The sequence below is a fragment of the Petaurus breviceps genome, unplaced genomic scaffold (assembly GCF_028583685.1).
Source record: "Petaurus breviceps papuanus isolate PSGF00001 unplaced genomic scaffold, PetGlider_PUasm1.0 91133, whole genome shotgun sequence".
Classification (NCBI taxonomy): Eukaryota; Metazoa; Chordata; class Mammalia; order Diprotodontia; family Petauridae; genus Petaurus; species Petaurus breviceps.
In genome coordinates, this window is record NW_027187419.1 from 30,465,603 (window position 1) to 30,479,857 (window position 14,255).

A 14,255-nucleotide genomic window follows, 5' to 3' on the forward strand; every position below is an offset into this window, starting at 1 on the left:
TTAACTGGCTCTTTTCCAAATTGTTTTGCCTATATGCAATCAGATCAAAAATTCACTCAGAACAACAAATAAGATATCTATCCCTTTATTAAGGGGATCAACAAAGTGAGGAAATCCACGCCTGGCTGACCTCGGCTTTGCTGTGGGACAAAGAGAAATAGTCAGAACTCAGATCCTGTGTTCCTTGTTTTTAGGGCCCTCTAGGTTAAGTGCCAGACCTAGCCACCTAGTCTGTGTTCCTTTCGAGGGAGCAGAGTTGATCCAAGGAGGCCACTTCTGTTGTCAGGCAGAAGGGGATCAAACAAAGCAGAACATTTGCAGAGGTCTCTTCTAAAACTGATCTCACCACAGATAGATGCATAAAAGGGAGGGAGAAGAGCAGCCTCTTTCCAGCTTAAAGAGCCCCAGGGGGAGGAAAATCCCAGGTTCTTTTCTCCAGGAGCCACAAAGAAGGGCCAGTTGGCTGTTGAGAAGAGTTTGTGTGCTCTTAGAGAACACATAGTAGGAGGGGAGCTAAGAACATGAGGCCGGGGAGGTGCTGGGAAATGGTGTGGCTTGCATAGTGGCGAGCTACTACCATATTGGGGTTGCCTTGGTCAGGGTCAAACCACATCTGAATGCAGCGCCCGCTGCCCCGTTGATCCTTGGTGGCTTTGTAAGAGTTACTCCAGATCTTCTCACAGAGGTCAGCTGGAGATGGGAAATAGTGAGGGAAAGGGCGGCAGAGGGCCAGGGCAGGACAGTGGTTCTTACCTGAGGGGGGGAAGGAAGCACAGTATTGGTCAAGAGCTAAGTAGAAGGGAATGGCCACTCTTCCTACTAGGGATGGTTGTTCAGAGCATCACCAGGCCAGCTAGCTACGGCAGCTGTAGGCCCGGCCTGTCTGGGTGATACCAAGCCTTGTCCCAGGCAGCAGTGTACTCTCTGCCCTGCCCATCCAACGTACCCGATCTCCAGGCCCAGCCTTTGTGCCAGTCAGACTTGCAGGTATAAGAGGTCTGGCAGTCTTCCCACCACTCTTCACAATCTTCCCAGCACAGGGGCACATTCAGGACTCTCTCCTTCCGCCAACTTGAGCTCACCTGGGATGATGGGAAAGGAAAGAAAGAGCAGGCTCAATTCTGTCTTCTGAGCTTGTTGTTGACCTAAGGCCCCTCTCACTCCCAGTTTGATTTTCTGTGGTGTAGTCAGAAACATGCCTGTTCTACATGTGTGAGGAGCTCTTCCTAGCCCCTTCTCCTCCAGGGGAAGGAGGTCATGACTCTTTCTAGAGAACCTCTGGGGACTCTAGAACAAAGTTCTCACCATTTCTCAGCTGCTTTCTCCCACCAGCCACTTCTGCCGGCTACCCTGCTGATTTCTTCCCAGAACCAACATTTTGAGGAAGGTGGAGGGCATTGGGGAGTGGGAGTGGGGTCTGCCTTCCTTCTTCTCTCCCCTTCCCCATTTCAGCTTCCATTTTATATGTTGTCTTCCTTCATTAGAATGTAAGCTGTTTAAGCGCAGAAACTGCCTTTCTTTTATTTCAGATTTGTAACCCTAGCAATTAACAGTCCTGGTGTAAAGTAATGCTTGGTGACTTGACAGGGTAATCCCTTTCAAATGTCATTGTTGAATGTATGACCTTGGCCAAATCACCTCTCTTCTCTCAGTTTCAGTTTCCTCATTTATAAAATAAGGGGGATGGACTAGATGATTAGGGACTTTTCCGACTCTTGTTTGGTAGTTTTGTGCTTTACTTTTCCAGCTAAGCAGTAAGTATCCTGAGATCAGAGGCTACTATTCTTCTTAACATCCCTCCCAGGCCACAGCACTGGGCTGCCTCCTCCCCAGCTCCACCCACCTCCTGGATCCAGGGCCCCAGGTTTGGAGAGCACTCATAGAGGCAGGCATCCTGGATGAAGTGCTTCCTACAGCTGGGGGTCATCACGCCACAATGCCTGAAGTTGAAGTTGTATAGAGGAGACATATCCATGTGAACTTCCCAGCTTGTGTTGGTAGTACAGCAGGCATTGTCCTTCCAGGGGCTACACTGCAAGGCAGAAGAGTCAGAAAGTTTTTTTTTCTTTTTCTGTTTTTGGGTGGGAGTAGGGGATGGAGGGAAGATATTTGAAAGGGACAGGACATCTGGCTCAAATGAGGTACAAGTTGCTCTAACATCTCCATTTCCCCAATATAGGGTTGTTGCCACCTTCCATAGGACAGCCAAGGCATATATTGGTGGGGGGGAGCTAGAGGCAAATATATGGAATGGGGGAAAAAATTACATTAAAGTTATGGTGGGCCTGGCAGCACTTAAGAATTTCTTCTACTTTGAGTAACTATGTGCAGCCATGCTATTATGAGGGTCCTGAGGATAGCACAGGAGAGAAATGTCAGTATACATACCCAGAATTCCAGTCTCAAAGTAGGGGGGAGGAGGGAAGGAGGGAATGAAGCTGGGAAAGGAGGGAAATAAAAATGAGCCTTAGCCAAAGTCCAGCTATCACACAGTGAGTCTGGAGGCACATATAAAGTGGTAGAGCAAAGGATTCCAAGAAAGACTCTCATTTATGTTCCCTAGCCTCTACAACATTGACAAGGCCCCATCTGCTCACCCAGGCAGCTAGGTGGTACCGTCCATAAAGCACTAGGTTTGGAGTCAGAAAAGACTCCTCTTCGTGAGTTCAAATCCAGCCTCAGACACTTACTAGGTATGTGACCCTGGGTAAGTCACTTAACCCGGTTTCCCTCAGTTTCCTCATCTGTAAAATGATCTGGAGAAGGAAATGGCAAACCTCTTCAGTGTCTCTGCCAAGAAAACCCCAAAGAGGGATATGAAGAGTTGGACACAGCTGAAAACAACATTATGAGAGTTCTGGATCATGTTGATCTAGGATGTTGGCGACCTTAGTTTGACATTAGTCACATATGCCCAAGTTGCATTTAACAAGGCTCAGGCAAGCTTGCTAGAGATGAATAAATATTCACATAGGTTCATTAGACAAGTAGTCTTATTTTCCCAAAGGAGACTAAACACTGGCATCATGGTCACAGGACCATAGGACCAGAGAGTATGGTCACAGGATCATAGATTCAGAAAAGGAGGGAATTAAGAGACCGCGTCCCTCATTTTATCGGAAGGCAAAACTGAGGCACAAAGAGGATTTTCCGAGGGCCACACAGCTAATGTCTGGGGTCAGGATTTGAACTCAACTTTTCCTGACTCCAAGTTTTGTGTTTTAGCCACCATGCCATTTAGCTACCTCAGAGTTAGGAGTCCTGGGTCTCAGTCCAGTTCTGCTTATAAACTTGTGTGGTTTCAGATAAGGTACTTCCCAATTTTTGGACTTCAGGTTCCTCATCTGTAACTTCAAGATTCCTTTGAAGTCTTTAATCTATGATTCTATGTGCCCATCCCAGGTATATGGCCAAGATTCCATACCTGTTCATGGAGCTCATTTTCAGGACCTGGTTTCTTCTTGTGGTGTTTGGCATCCATGCAAACGTTGAGCAACTCTCTTTCAGCCTGGACCACAGATACAGCCAGCAACCCTAGCCACCACCATTCCATTGCTTTGCTGTTGAAAAGGTAGACAACCTGCTTTTGGAAAGGGAGACCTATGGAAGGGCCTCTTCCCTAATCTATTCAGGTTTGTCAAGACATCTTGGAATGGGAGGAAGGGGAGGACCTTGGTTCTCGAATGTAACCACAAAAAATATGATGGTACTCTAAGTACCCTGAAAAATGGTTGTACTGGCCTGATGGGGAATGCCAATCCAGGGTCCCAACCTTCTAAATGGACTGTGCCACCTAGCTGCCTGGGTAAGCAGATGTGGCCTTGTCAATGTTGTAGAGGCTAGGGAGCATAAATGAGAGTCTATCTTGGAATCCCTTTCTCTACCACTTTATATATGCCCCCAGAGCCCTATGTGATAGCTGGGCTTTGGCTAGGGTTCATTTTTATCTCCCTCCTTTCCCTTCTCCACTCTCTCTTTTCCCTCTACCCACATACCCACTTTGAGAATGGAATTCTGGGTACGTGTGCTGATGTTTCTCTCTTGTGCTATCCTCAGGACCCTAATATTAGCATGACTGCACATAGTTTACTCAAAGTAGAAGAAACTCTTAAGTACTCCCAGGTCTACCATAACTTTAATGTAATTCCACCCTTCCCCCTCCCTACTCCATATATAGACTCCCAAGACATACTTGGAAGTGTGTAAATGTCTGTGTGGGAGCTGGAAATCAGTCACCTCACAAGCCTTTCCTCTCACTATTAAGGACAGGGTCAGGTAAAAAATCAGGTATTCACAAGTGTTCTTCTTAGCATTCCCTAGTAACTTAGGAAAGCATTCCTGGTCACTCACTTGAACATGGGCATGCAATTAAGAAGGGAAGGCTGCCTCAATCTAAAAGCCCAGTTCTATTATGATGAGAATGCAGAGGCCATTGATTCATTCTGCATTAACCATATGTACTTCCTACCATCCAGCACTATGGGGGTGGGAGGGCATTCAAAGAAACAGAAGACTTTGAATCTTTCCCAGAAACAGCTTTCACCTTTCTCCTTCACTTCCTCACCATATCTGTGTCACTCCCGACAACAGACTGTTTCATAAGACAACAGGAATAATTCCATTACCCATCCCGGCAACCTATTCTTCACCTTGCCTTCTTCTCATTTTTGTCCTTTAGAAATCAGTGGCTCCTTCCTTCAAGGTACTCATCGTGGATCTATCACGCTGAAGCCCCAAATCTGTTTAAAGACCAGATCCTGAATAGTCTCTAGTTGAATAGCCCACATCTGTTCTACTGATAGTACCTAAGGCTAAGAACCAATAGGGTAGGGATCTGCTGGATGAAGGAAGCTCTCTCTAACAACACAGGTTGACACCTTCTCTGGTGTCTGAGGTTTATAATTTTAGAGAGGTGCTTAGAGCAATGAGAGAGGTTAAGAGAACTGACCAGTGACTCAGAAACGTAAGTGAGGGGTGGGATCTGATCCCAAGTCTTCTCAGCTCTAAGCATCACTCTCTAGCCACTATAGCACAGCTGCTTTTCCAAACAGAAAGGTTAAAACATTCACAGAGCCTCCCACACTGGCGAGTCAAGAAATCCAAGCAGAAACACCAGAGCAAGAAAAGAAGCATACCTTAAAAGAAAAGAAGGAAGATGTTCCTCTCTCAAAAGGACTGCCTGCACTGACTGGGAAGTCAGCAGTTGTCTGATTTGTCTTCCTCCCCCTCTAGTAAGAGCAACTGGGACTTTGTGGTCAATGGCCCCATCTTTCTTCTAATCTGATTCCCAACTGGATACAGGTGTGGGGAAGAGAAGCCAATTCCACTTCCAGGGGAAGGTAATTCAAATAACAAGCGCTTCAGACAACAAAAGAAAGGCAGGAAAGACTAGGCTTATTTTTCCCATGTGGACACTAAGTGGGCTCTATTTCCCTCTGGTGTAAGTCAAAGGAAGAGCAGAAGGCAAGATGCTGGGGTGTGATAGCTATTGCTAATCAATCTCCTATTCTCTGGCTTTGCTCATTTCCTTCCTCAATTGGATACAGTTGGCAATAATTAGGGTCATCTTTCCCTCCAACTAGGGGTCCTTGGACCAAGCCAATCATTTAAATAACAAACCTATTTTGTTTGTTTTTGCTTTTTTTTTTTTGGAGGGCAATTGGGGTTAAGTGACTTGCCCAAGATCACATGGCTAGTTTTTGTGTTAAGTGTCTGAGGTTGGATTTGAACTCAGGTCTGACTGACACAAAACATAATTTACTAGGGGCTGTATCCTGTTTCTCCTTCCTGTTTGGCTCCTTTGCAAGTATCTTCTGCTGTATCAGTCCAACCCTCTACTCACTGGTGTTCTTCGGGGTTTTCTTCTGGATCCTCTTCTTTTCTGTCTTTATACTTTCTTCTAGTGATTTCATCAGCTCCACGGGCCAACTACCATCTCTAAGCAGATGACTCCCTGGTCTATATATCTATATAATCTCTCTCTCTCTCTCTCTCTCTCTCTCTCTCTCTCTCTCTCTCCCTCTCCCCCTCCCCCCCCCTCCCCCCCTCTCCCCCCCCCCCCCCCCCCCTTCCCTCCCCCTTCTCTCCCCGAATCACCCACTGCTTATTAGCTCTCTCCACCAAGATATCCCACAGACATCTCAAACCTGTGCCCAAAGCAGAACTCATTCATTACCTTCATTACCTTCCCTTCCTCCCCAAGTTATTACCACTTCCTACCTTCCCTATTTATGGTAAAGGGACCACCATCCTTCCAGTCAGCTCTGTTTGTTTCCGTCTCCTCCTCCTTCTCCTCCTCCCTCTTCCTAACCCCATTTGGGGTTTTCTTGGCAAAGATACTGGAGGGGTTTGCCATTTCCTTCTCCAGTTCATTTTACAGATAAGGACACTGAGGCAGACAAGGTTAAATGACATACCCAGTGACACAGCTAGTAAGTGAGGTGACCTCACATCCCATCAGACACCAAATCTTACTAATTCCATTCTCCTATTACATTCTCTATTACAAGATGACCCCCCAAATCTTAGTGCATTTTAAAGCTGTTTCTCTCACATTGATTCCCTTCTCTCCACTCACACAGCTACCACTGTGGTTCAGAACCTAAGCACCTCTTGTTTGGACTATTACAACAGCTTCCTAACTGATTTCCCAGTAATTAGTATCTCCTATCCCCAATCTTCTACATAGCTGCCAAAGTGATATTTTTAAAGTACACATCTAACTATATCACTCCCCTGCTCAAGAAGGTCCAGTGACTCCCTACTGCCTCTAGGATAAAATATTAATTTCTCTGTTTAATTTTTTGAAGCTTCTGCTTGGAGCCTTGGAAAGTCATCCTAAGCCCAGGAATGAAGGTGATGAAGATGTCTGACCCAGCAAAAAAACAGGGCTTATCAAAGAATAGGTTTACTTAGCATGCAAGGATATAGCTAAACACAGAGCAAGGATATATATTGATAGTCTGGTTCTAGTTCTGGGTCAGACCTTCTCTTTTTTCCCCTTTTCTTCATGGAGTGGATGAGATGGTTAGGTCATGGTAAATGTGGCCTGCATGGAGTAAAGAATCTGCTGGGTTTGAGAAGACTCTGTGCTTCTGTTCTGGGCAGTTTTATATGACTGGGGGGGGGCAGGGATACCCCCAGATGCCCCATCATCAGCGTAAATTGTTATCTCTATCCATTATGCATTATGCATGAAGCTGGTTGGTTGGTTGTCTGGTTGCTATCCTTCATTCTTGAAGAGGACTAAAATGACATCACTGTGCTAGAGTCTGTTTTCAATGTGTCCGACTGCGGCTGACCAGACCAATATGAGCTCAGAATGCTCTACTACAGGTCAGGCACAAATAGTCTGTGTGAACATTCGGGCTGGATACTCTAAATTTGCTCATTCTGTGTTTCCTTTGAGTTGTTTTAATTCTGCTTTGCTCATAGAGCACAGCACCTTCTCTGATGTGGGCACGCCATGCTTAGTGGTCCTGTGCCAGTGTTTCCCATGTAGCAAAGCAATACCAAAGTTCTTAAGAGAGACCTTGAGAGTGTCCTTGTATCTTTTCTTCTGACCATGAGGGGGACACTTGTCCTGTATGGGTTCTCTATAAAATAGTCTTTTTGGCTATTCTTTGCATGAAGCAAAGAAAACTTAATTCTCTGCCCCAGGGGCAGGGAGATACTGTTCATCAGTCTTTAACAAAAATTATTTTTAACAAAAAATATATTATAGACCTTTCCTTTGAAATACTGTTTTCTCTTGGACCTGTTTTATCCTTTGCAATGTTTGTAGGCCTGCTGTAGCCCACCACAGATCCCTTCTCACAGCCTCAGTCAGTCAGTCAGTAAACACTCATTAAGGACGGTTATATGCCAGGTACTAAGCTAAGAAGTGAAAATACAAAAAAAAAGGCCTTGCCCTCAAGGAACTTACAATCAATCTGACCCTAACTTGCCCATCTAGGCTTATTGCATATTATTAATCTTCAGACACTGTTTCAACAAAACTGTACTGTCAAGTCAACTAGCATTTATTAAGGACCTATTATGTGCCAGACACTGTGCTAAGCACTAGGGATACAAAGGCAAAAACAGTCCCTGCCTTCAAGGAGCTTATAATCTAACGTAGAAGGCGATAGGCAAACAAATGTGAACAATCTCTCTCTTTCCCCTCTTTCTTCACACACACACACACACACACACACACACATATGAGTGTGTATGTATATGGTATATAAGTTTTATGTAGGTTATAATATAAAATATAACACATGATGTAGTATATACATATGACAAATAAAATATATATTTATAACATTTGTACATAATGTAATAATATACATAAATGTATATGATTTAAGTAGGAGTGAATGGAGCTGGCTCTAAATGAAATTGTGAATTTTCAGGAAAGTGTGATTTTGAGGTTCCAGTTTCCACTCCTACTATTATGTAGCTCTGGGCTTCCAGTTGTTAGGAGAAACATTTACACACACACATATATATTGTTTGCACATATTGTGTGTAAGAGGGATATCATGGTATCTTATTTTGCTCCCACAAAAGTTATTGGGAGATGATCAATAGCTATGGGGAAAGCTCACTTATCTTGTTTTATTAAAACAATGGCCATCCTGGCTCCCAGCTCCAAGTGGGTTAGAAAGGGGTTAAACTGGAGAAACTGGTTTAGACCTGAGGGGTCATGCCTGGGTCACAAGTATCCTCACTACCATTCCTATGTAATCTGCATATATAGAGAATGTGGACTATATAGAGGGAAATGAGGTGAGAAGTATGAAGAATTTGACTAACCTTTGAGGAATTTGATTATATATAGAGAGGGAATGGAGAATATATATGTAGAGGGAAATAAAGAAAGGAATTTGAGGAATTTAACTAACCCTAAGTCTGCCAGGAAGAACAGAACACCTGCTTCTGTATTGCTGTGAGTGTGTCCCTAGTAGTACCACACCTGCTTCCTTGCTGGAAACATAATAAACACTTCCTCTTTACTCTTTTGAGTTCTTTTAGTGAGAAAGGGTTTGCTGTTTTAAAGGGTACATCATGTGGATCTTCCTAAGGGTTCTCAAAAAGGGAAGCATGGAGCAATGGAAATTTATAGGCTAATTCCTTGGCCCCACCTGGAAGTCCTATGGTCCAAAGAGCTGCATTGAGGGGTATCCCACATGGATCTTCCTAAAGGCCCCCAAGGGAGCAGTGGACATGGAAACTTGTCCAGGCTACCTCGATGACCCTACCTGGGTGGGAAGTCCTGTGAAACCCAAAAGTGTGTTTCTCACATTGTGCAATATTGTATAATATAGATACTGTTTGGATACATATATATACAATACATATAAACATACATTTGTGTATATATATGCATATATAATAAATTAGAGGTAATCTCAGAGGGAAAGTGCTAGTATTAAGAGGATTGCAAAATGTTTTTTTGTAAAAGATGGAACTTTGAGAACTGAGAAAAGCCAGGAGGCAGAGATGGGAAAGGAGAGAGTTCCAGGTATGGGAGACAGCCTGTGAAAATACATGGAGTTTGGAAATAAGAGCATTGTGTGTGAGCAACAGCGAAGAGCTGTGCCATTGGATTGTATAATATGAAGAAGGCAGTAAAATGTAAGAAGACTGGAAAGGTAGGAAAGGGTCAGGTTAGAATGGCTAGAAAAGCCTCAAAGCCCCAACGATAACAACAAAATCAAAATCCAACCCCCAAACCCCACAAAACCAAAGTGCTTGCTGCCCCTGTCTTGGTGACTTTACCCAGTCCCTCATGCCTGGAATGTGCTCCCTCCTCACCTCTGCCTCACAGAATCCCTAGCTTCTTTTAAAGCTCAACCCAAGTGCTACTTCAAAAGGAAGTTTATTCTAACACCTCAATTGCTGTTGTCTTCCCTCTGGAAATTAATTTGTATTTTTATATGTGATTTTATATGTACATATTTTTTTCTCCCTAATAGAATATAAGAATACAAAGTTATGAAGATAGGAGATGGTATGAGGTATGCGGGTCAGTTTGACTGGAATATAAAACAAATAAAAAGCAATTATGTGTCTTGAAGGTATTTACAATGATTCTGTTTTTATCTTTGTTTTCCCAGTATCTAGCACGGTGTCTTGTTGTTCAGTTGTTTTTCAGTCATGTGTGACTCTTTTTGACCTCATTTGGGATTTTCTTGGCAAAGATACTGCAGTGATTTGTCATTTCCTTCTCCAGCTCATTTTACAGATGAGGAAACTGAGGCAAACAGTGTTAAGTGACTTGTCCAGGGTCATACAGCTGGTATCTGAGGCGTGATTTGAACTCAGATCTCCCTGACTCAAGGCCCAGAACTCTATCCACTTTACCCCTTTGGCTGCATGGGTCTGATACCCAGCAGATGTCTGTTACAACAGGAGTGAATGAGTTGACCCTAAGGGAAATTATGAATTTCCAGGAAAGTATGACTTTGGGGGCCCTTCACTTTCAGTTCCCACTCCTACTATCACGGAGCTCTGGGATTCCTATTGTCAAGAGAAAATGAAGCTAGTGAATCAATAATACCTTAGTGTTATTTAATTGAATACTTTCTCCCTTCCAGAAATATTTGCAGTTTTAAATAGGATCCCAGATGAACCTGTCTTGCATATTTTTTTCATCTTTTGATCAATAGTGTGATGGTAAAGATATGGTCTATCATGGCATATTGTTTGTGAAAGTCACCTCCCAATATCCTCATTAAGGATGCCCTTAATAGAGCATTCTCATAAATTTTTATATAAACAGGAAAGAAAGCATATGAGTTTTTGGTTATAAAATTATATATATATTCTCTCAGTCACCTTTTTTGATAATTATAAGTCCACGATTTTTCCATGCCTTTACTCTCTTCCCCTTTTTCAGATACCTTGAGGACTAATCCTTTGAAGCCCTCAAAAATTCGTCATTTTCAACACAGATCTCCTCTATGTAGATTTAATCTAGTTCAGTTAATCTTGGTTTTCTTCCATGACATTTCTATTTTTTCTTTAAGCACACATTGGGCTTTGATGTTAAAGTTCAAATGCCATAGTTCTGCTGTCCTTGGTGGTAAAGTTTGTTACAAAAATCTTTTTAGACCTTACCCACCTTTCATTGACTTGTAGTTCCAGTTTCATCCTTAAATGTTCTTCAGTTTAACTTTACTTAGCTGATTCTTCCACAAATCTTTCTTTAAGCTTATTTTCCCTCTATTGTTTTCTCTCTTTTAGGAGAAAAATACAGCCCATAACCTTCCATGATCATTCTCCGTAAGATTTTGCAAATTAGTTTATATTGTAACGTGATGTTGCCCTTGGAGTCTATATATCTCTGCTAGGCAAATAAATAACATGTTCATTGACTATAGTTGTTTTCATGTTATTTTAGCTTCACTAGGGCAAACTAAAATAAAAATTCTGATTAAATTTCTGTATCATATTATAGTGAATTGGCTCTACTTTCTTCCATCCATTACCCCATTTTTAGTATCAATAGTCTATTTTAAAAGGTCGGATTGGATTTATTTTAATTATTTACCATACCTTTTAATTTTTATTTTTTCTTCTAATCTTCCATTAATTTTTATCTTTGTTCTCACAGATAATAGAGAAATGCTTCTGGAATGACTCCTTCATCAGTAAGAAGTCATTTCCAATATATGAAAACAATTTCATATTTTTGGGATATAATTTGATAGTCACCATGTAATGTGCCTTCTGATTATTTTATCATAAGAGAGTATTCATAATGCATAGGTGTGAAGATCTTATATAGTATACGTAATTTTGACACCTCACACTCCTTACTTCTAAATCATATTCTCAAGCTTATTTTTAACCATCTTGTCAATTCCTACTTTCATTTAAGTTACCAGGAATCAAAGTATATACTGATAAATTTGGACAGTCTTTGCATTCCTTCTAGGACCTTTCTGTCTTTCTATCCTCTGCAGCAGATGATGGTGCCTAAGCTGTAATTATTTTCATGATGACCTTTTTTTCTGATTGCTCATCAAGACTACTCTAATAGAGATATATAAACGTCTCATAGAACGAAATTTCTTGTTTTTGGATACATAATAAAAGCAACTTTCCCAACTTTTAAAATTGCCTCTCCAAGGAGAAGTTTTGGGTCATTCTTCTGTTTAGTTGCAATTTTCTTCTTTCTTTTGGTCTTGTTTATAGTAAGAATGACACGATTGATTCAATCAAATCCTTCTAATAGTTGTATGCCCATTTGGAGCAAATATTTCACTTAGGGTATTCATAGCTAAATTGACCTTTGCAGTCGGTCTAAAAACTCTTACTGCTTTTTGTCTTCCCTTCCCATCACTCTTAGACCATATTACAGAATCAGTAGGGGGGAAACACAGGACTGTGGGTCATTTTGTACTTTTATTTCTTTCCCAGATTGCCATAACTAATGAACTCATCATCATGTCTAGTAGGTAATGAACCTTTTCACATTTAGCTAGTTTGGTCCTTGCAAAGCAGGTATGCTCTATTTCTGGGATTTTATTCAAAGACTTTCTTGCATGGTAGAATCTGTCACAGTTCCATCTGGAGAGCCCGGAGAACCAGGATGTGATGAGGAATTAGGGTAGAACTTTGTGGCAGACTACTATAATGACACAGAAGGAAAAATATACACACAATTAAGGAGAATAAGAGAGAATAAAGCAATAACTAGGGTGTGTCCACCAAAGCTTTGTCTCAAGGTACTGAAATTTAGAGGATGACAGTACTTGTATTCCATCAACAGGAAGAAAAACCCAAATTTAGCACCTAATAAGGATAATTAGTTAAAACAGGATACCAGTTGATGCTACTTCTCTCCCTCCCCTGCCCCATGAGCTCCTCCCTGGCCAGATCCCGTGCTTCTTTCTCCCTTTCTCTCTTGACTATGCTATGTGTTTTCTAGGATCTCATCCCTCTGGGGAATGACCTTCTACTCTGAATTTCAAGACATGACATGCTATGATGCCTCCTTAGGGCTCTGATGGAGAAAGAATATGAGTGAATATAGAAAGCATAGGTCATAAATTGTTAAGAACACAGTCATTCATTTTAAAGTTTAAAATACTGTAAATGTACATTTAATTTCTTTAAAGGAGAGTATATGAATCATTTTTTAGGAAAATAAAGAGCAATAATTCATATTTGTGCAGTACTTCAGGCAAAAGAAAAGGGTAAAGACAGACCTCTGTGCATCTGGCCTGTGGTTTTTCTCATCTTGGCTTTAGATGACCTGATTCAATCTAAGGTCTTACTCCTCTGGGTCCATTTAATTCAGCCTTTCTATCTATCTTAAGTTTTCAGTTTCTCCTGACTTTATTAGTGGAGCCCTTTCATTCTGTCACAAGTGAAAGTCTGTCCTCCAACCTTTTCTTAGGTTTTGTGGGTCTGTTCCTAGCTAGATCTCTCCTACCAAAAGGGAGCAGGGATTATATGTAAGACTCAAGTAGAAAAATCCAAACATCTCCCCCCAACCCCTTCCTCAAACACTTTCCCTTGAAATGAGACATCTCATGGGGCGGCCAGGTGGCTCAGCAAGTAAGAGCATCGGCTCCAGTGTCGGGATGACCTGGGTTCAAATCTGGGCTAAAATACTTAGCACCACACCCAGAAATGACTGGACATGTAACCTTGAGCAAGTTACTTAACCCCAATTGCTTTAAAAAAAAGAAATGAGACATCTCAGATCCCCAAGAGTGCAGAAAGTAGGAAAGCAAAGTGGTTATTTTCTTTTCCCTCTCAGCTCTGACTAAGCATTTGCCAGAATATAGAATATAGTACTCAGTAAAAGAAAGATACTGAACAAAATGGAGTAGACCCTTGAAAAAAGTCACAAAGACAATGAAGATCATGGAAAACAAATTAATTACTGTGGCTGCTGGCTCATAGAGTCTCAGAGCTGTTTCTACAGTAGGAAGTTTGGTAAACACTGTACTGGACCATGTTTATTCACACCCAAAAAGACTAGGAACACAAAAGACCAAATAAATAAACTGAACATACTGTTTGTCCTTTTGCTGAACAGTGTATTGTCTTGTTTTGTTTATTTTTTGTGCTGCTTTGCCATGTATATAAAGATATGCTATGGGCTGACTTGGGAGATGTTCATCTGAGGCCTTTGTAGGGGAGACCTGAGGTGAATGGGGTTGGGAGGGGCATAGAAAGTAAATGAGTCCTCACATCTCTGAGTTTAGGACCTTGGGGAGAAATTGTCTTCTCTGATGAAAGATGCATGGAAC

The 14,255-nt window shown here is 41.9% G+C and overlaps 1 protein-coding gene across 1 annotated transcript; it reads right to left on the reverse strand.

Annotated features, from left to right (window-relative positions):
• Positions 1 to 487: 487 nt before the first annotated feature.
• IZUMO1R (IZUMO1 receptor, JUNO) lies at positions 488 to 4,364 on the reverse strand. Its single transcript, XM_069079895.1, has 5 exons — positions 4,351 to 4,364; positions 3,425 to 3,560; positions 1,844 to 2,032; positions 947 to 1,082; positions 488 to 753 (listed from the first exon to the last, which is right to left on the reverse strand). The coding sequence occupies exons 1-5, from the start codon at positions 4,362 to 4,364 to the stop codon at positions 488 to 490; spliced, it is 741 nt and encodes a 246-aa protein (XP_068935996.1).
• Positions 4,365 to 14,255: the final 9,891 nt, after the last annotated feature.

Coding starts and splice junctions, on each gene's coding strand:
- IZUMO1R (XM_069079895.1), bottom strand. Junction 2,033..3,424: donor AAAATGAGCTCCATGAACAG/GTATGGAATCTT, acceptor TCTGCCTTGCAG/TGTAGCCCCTGGAAGGACAA. Junction 1,083..1,843: donor TGGGGCCCTGGATCCAGGAG/GTGGGTGGAGCT, acceptor CCATCATCCCAG/GTGAGCTCAAGTTGGCGGAA.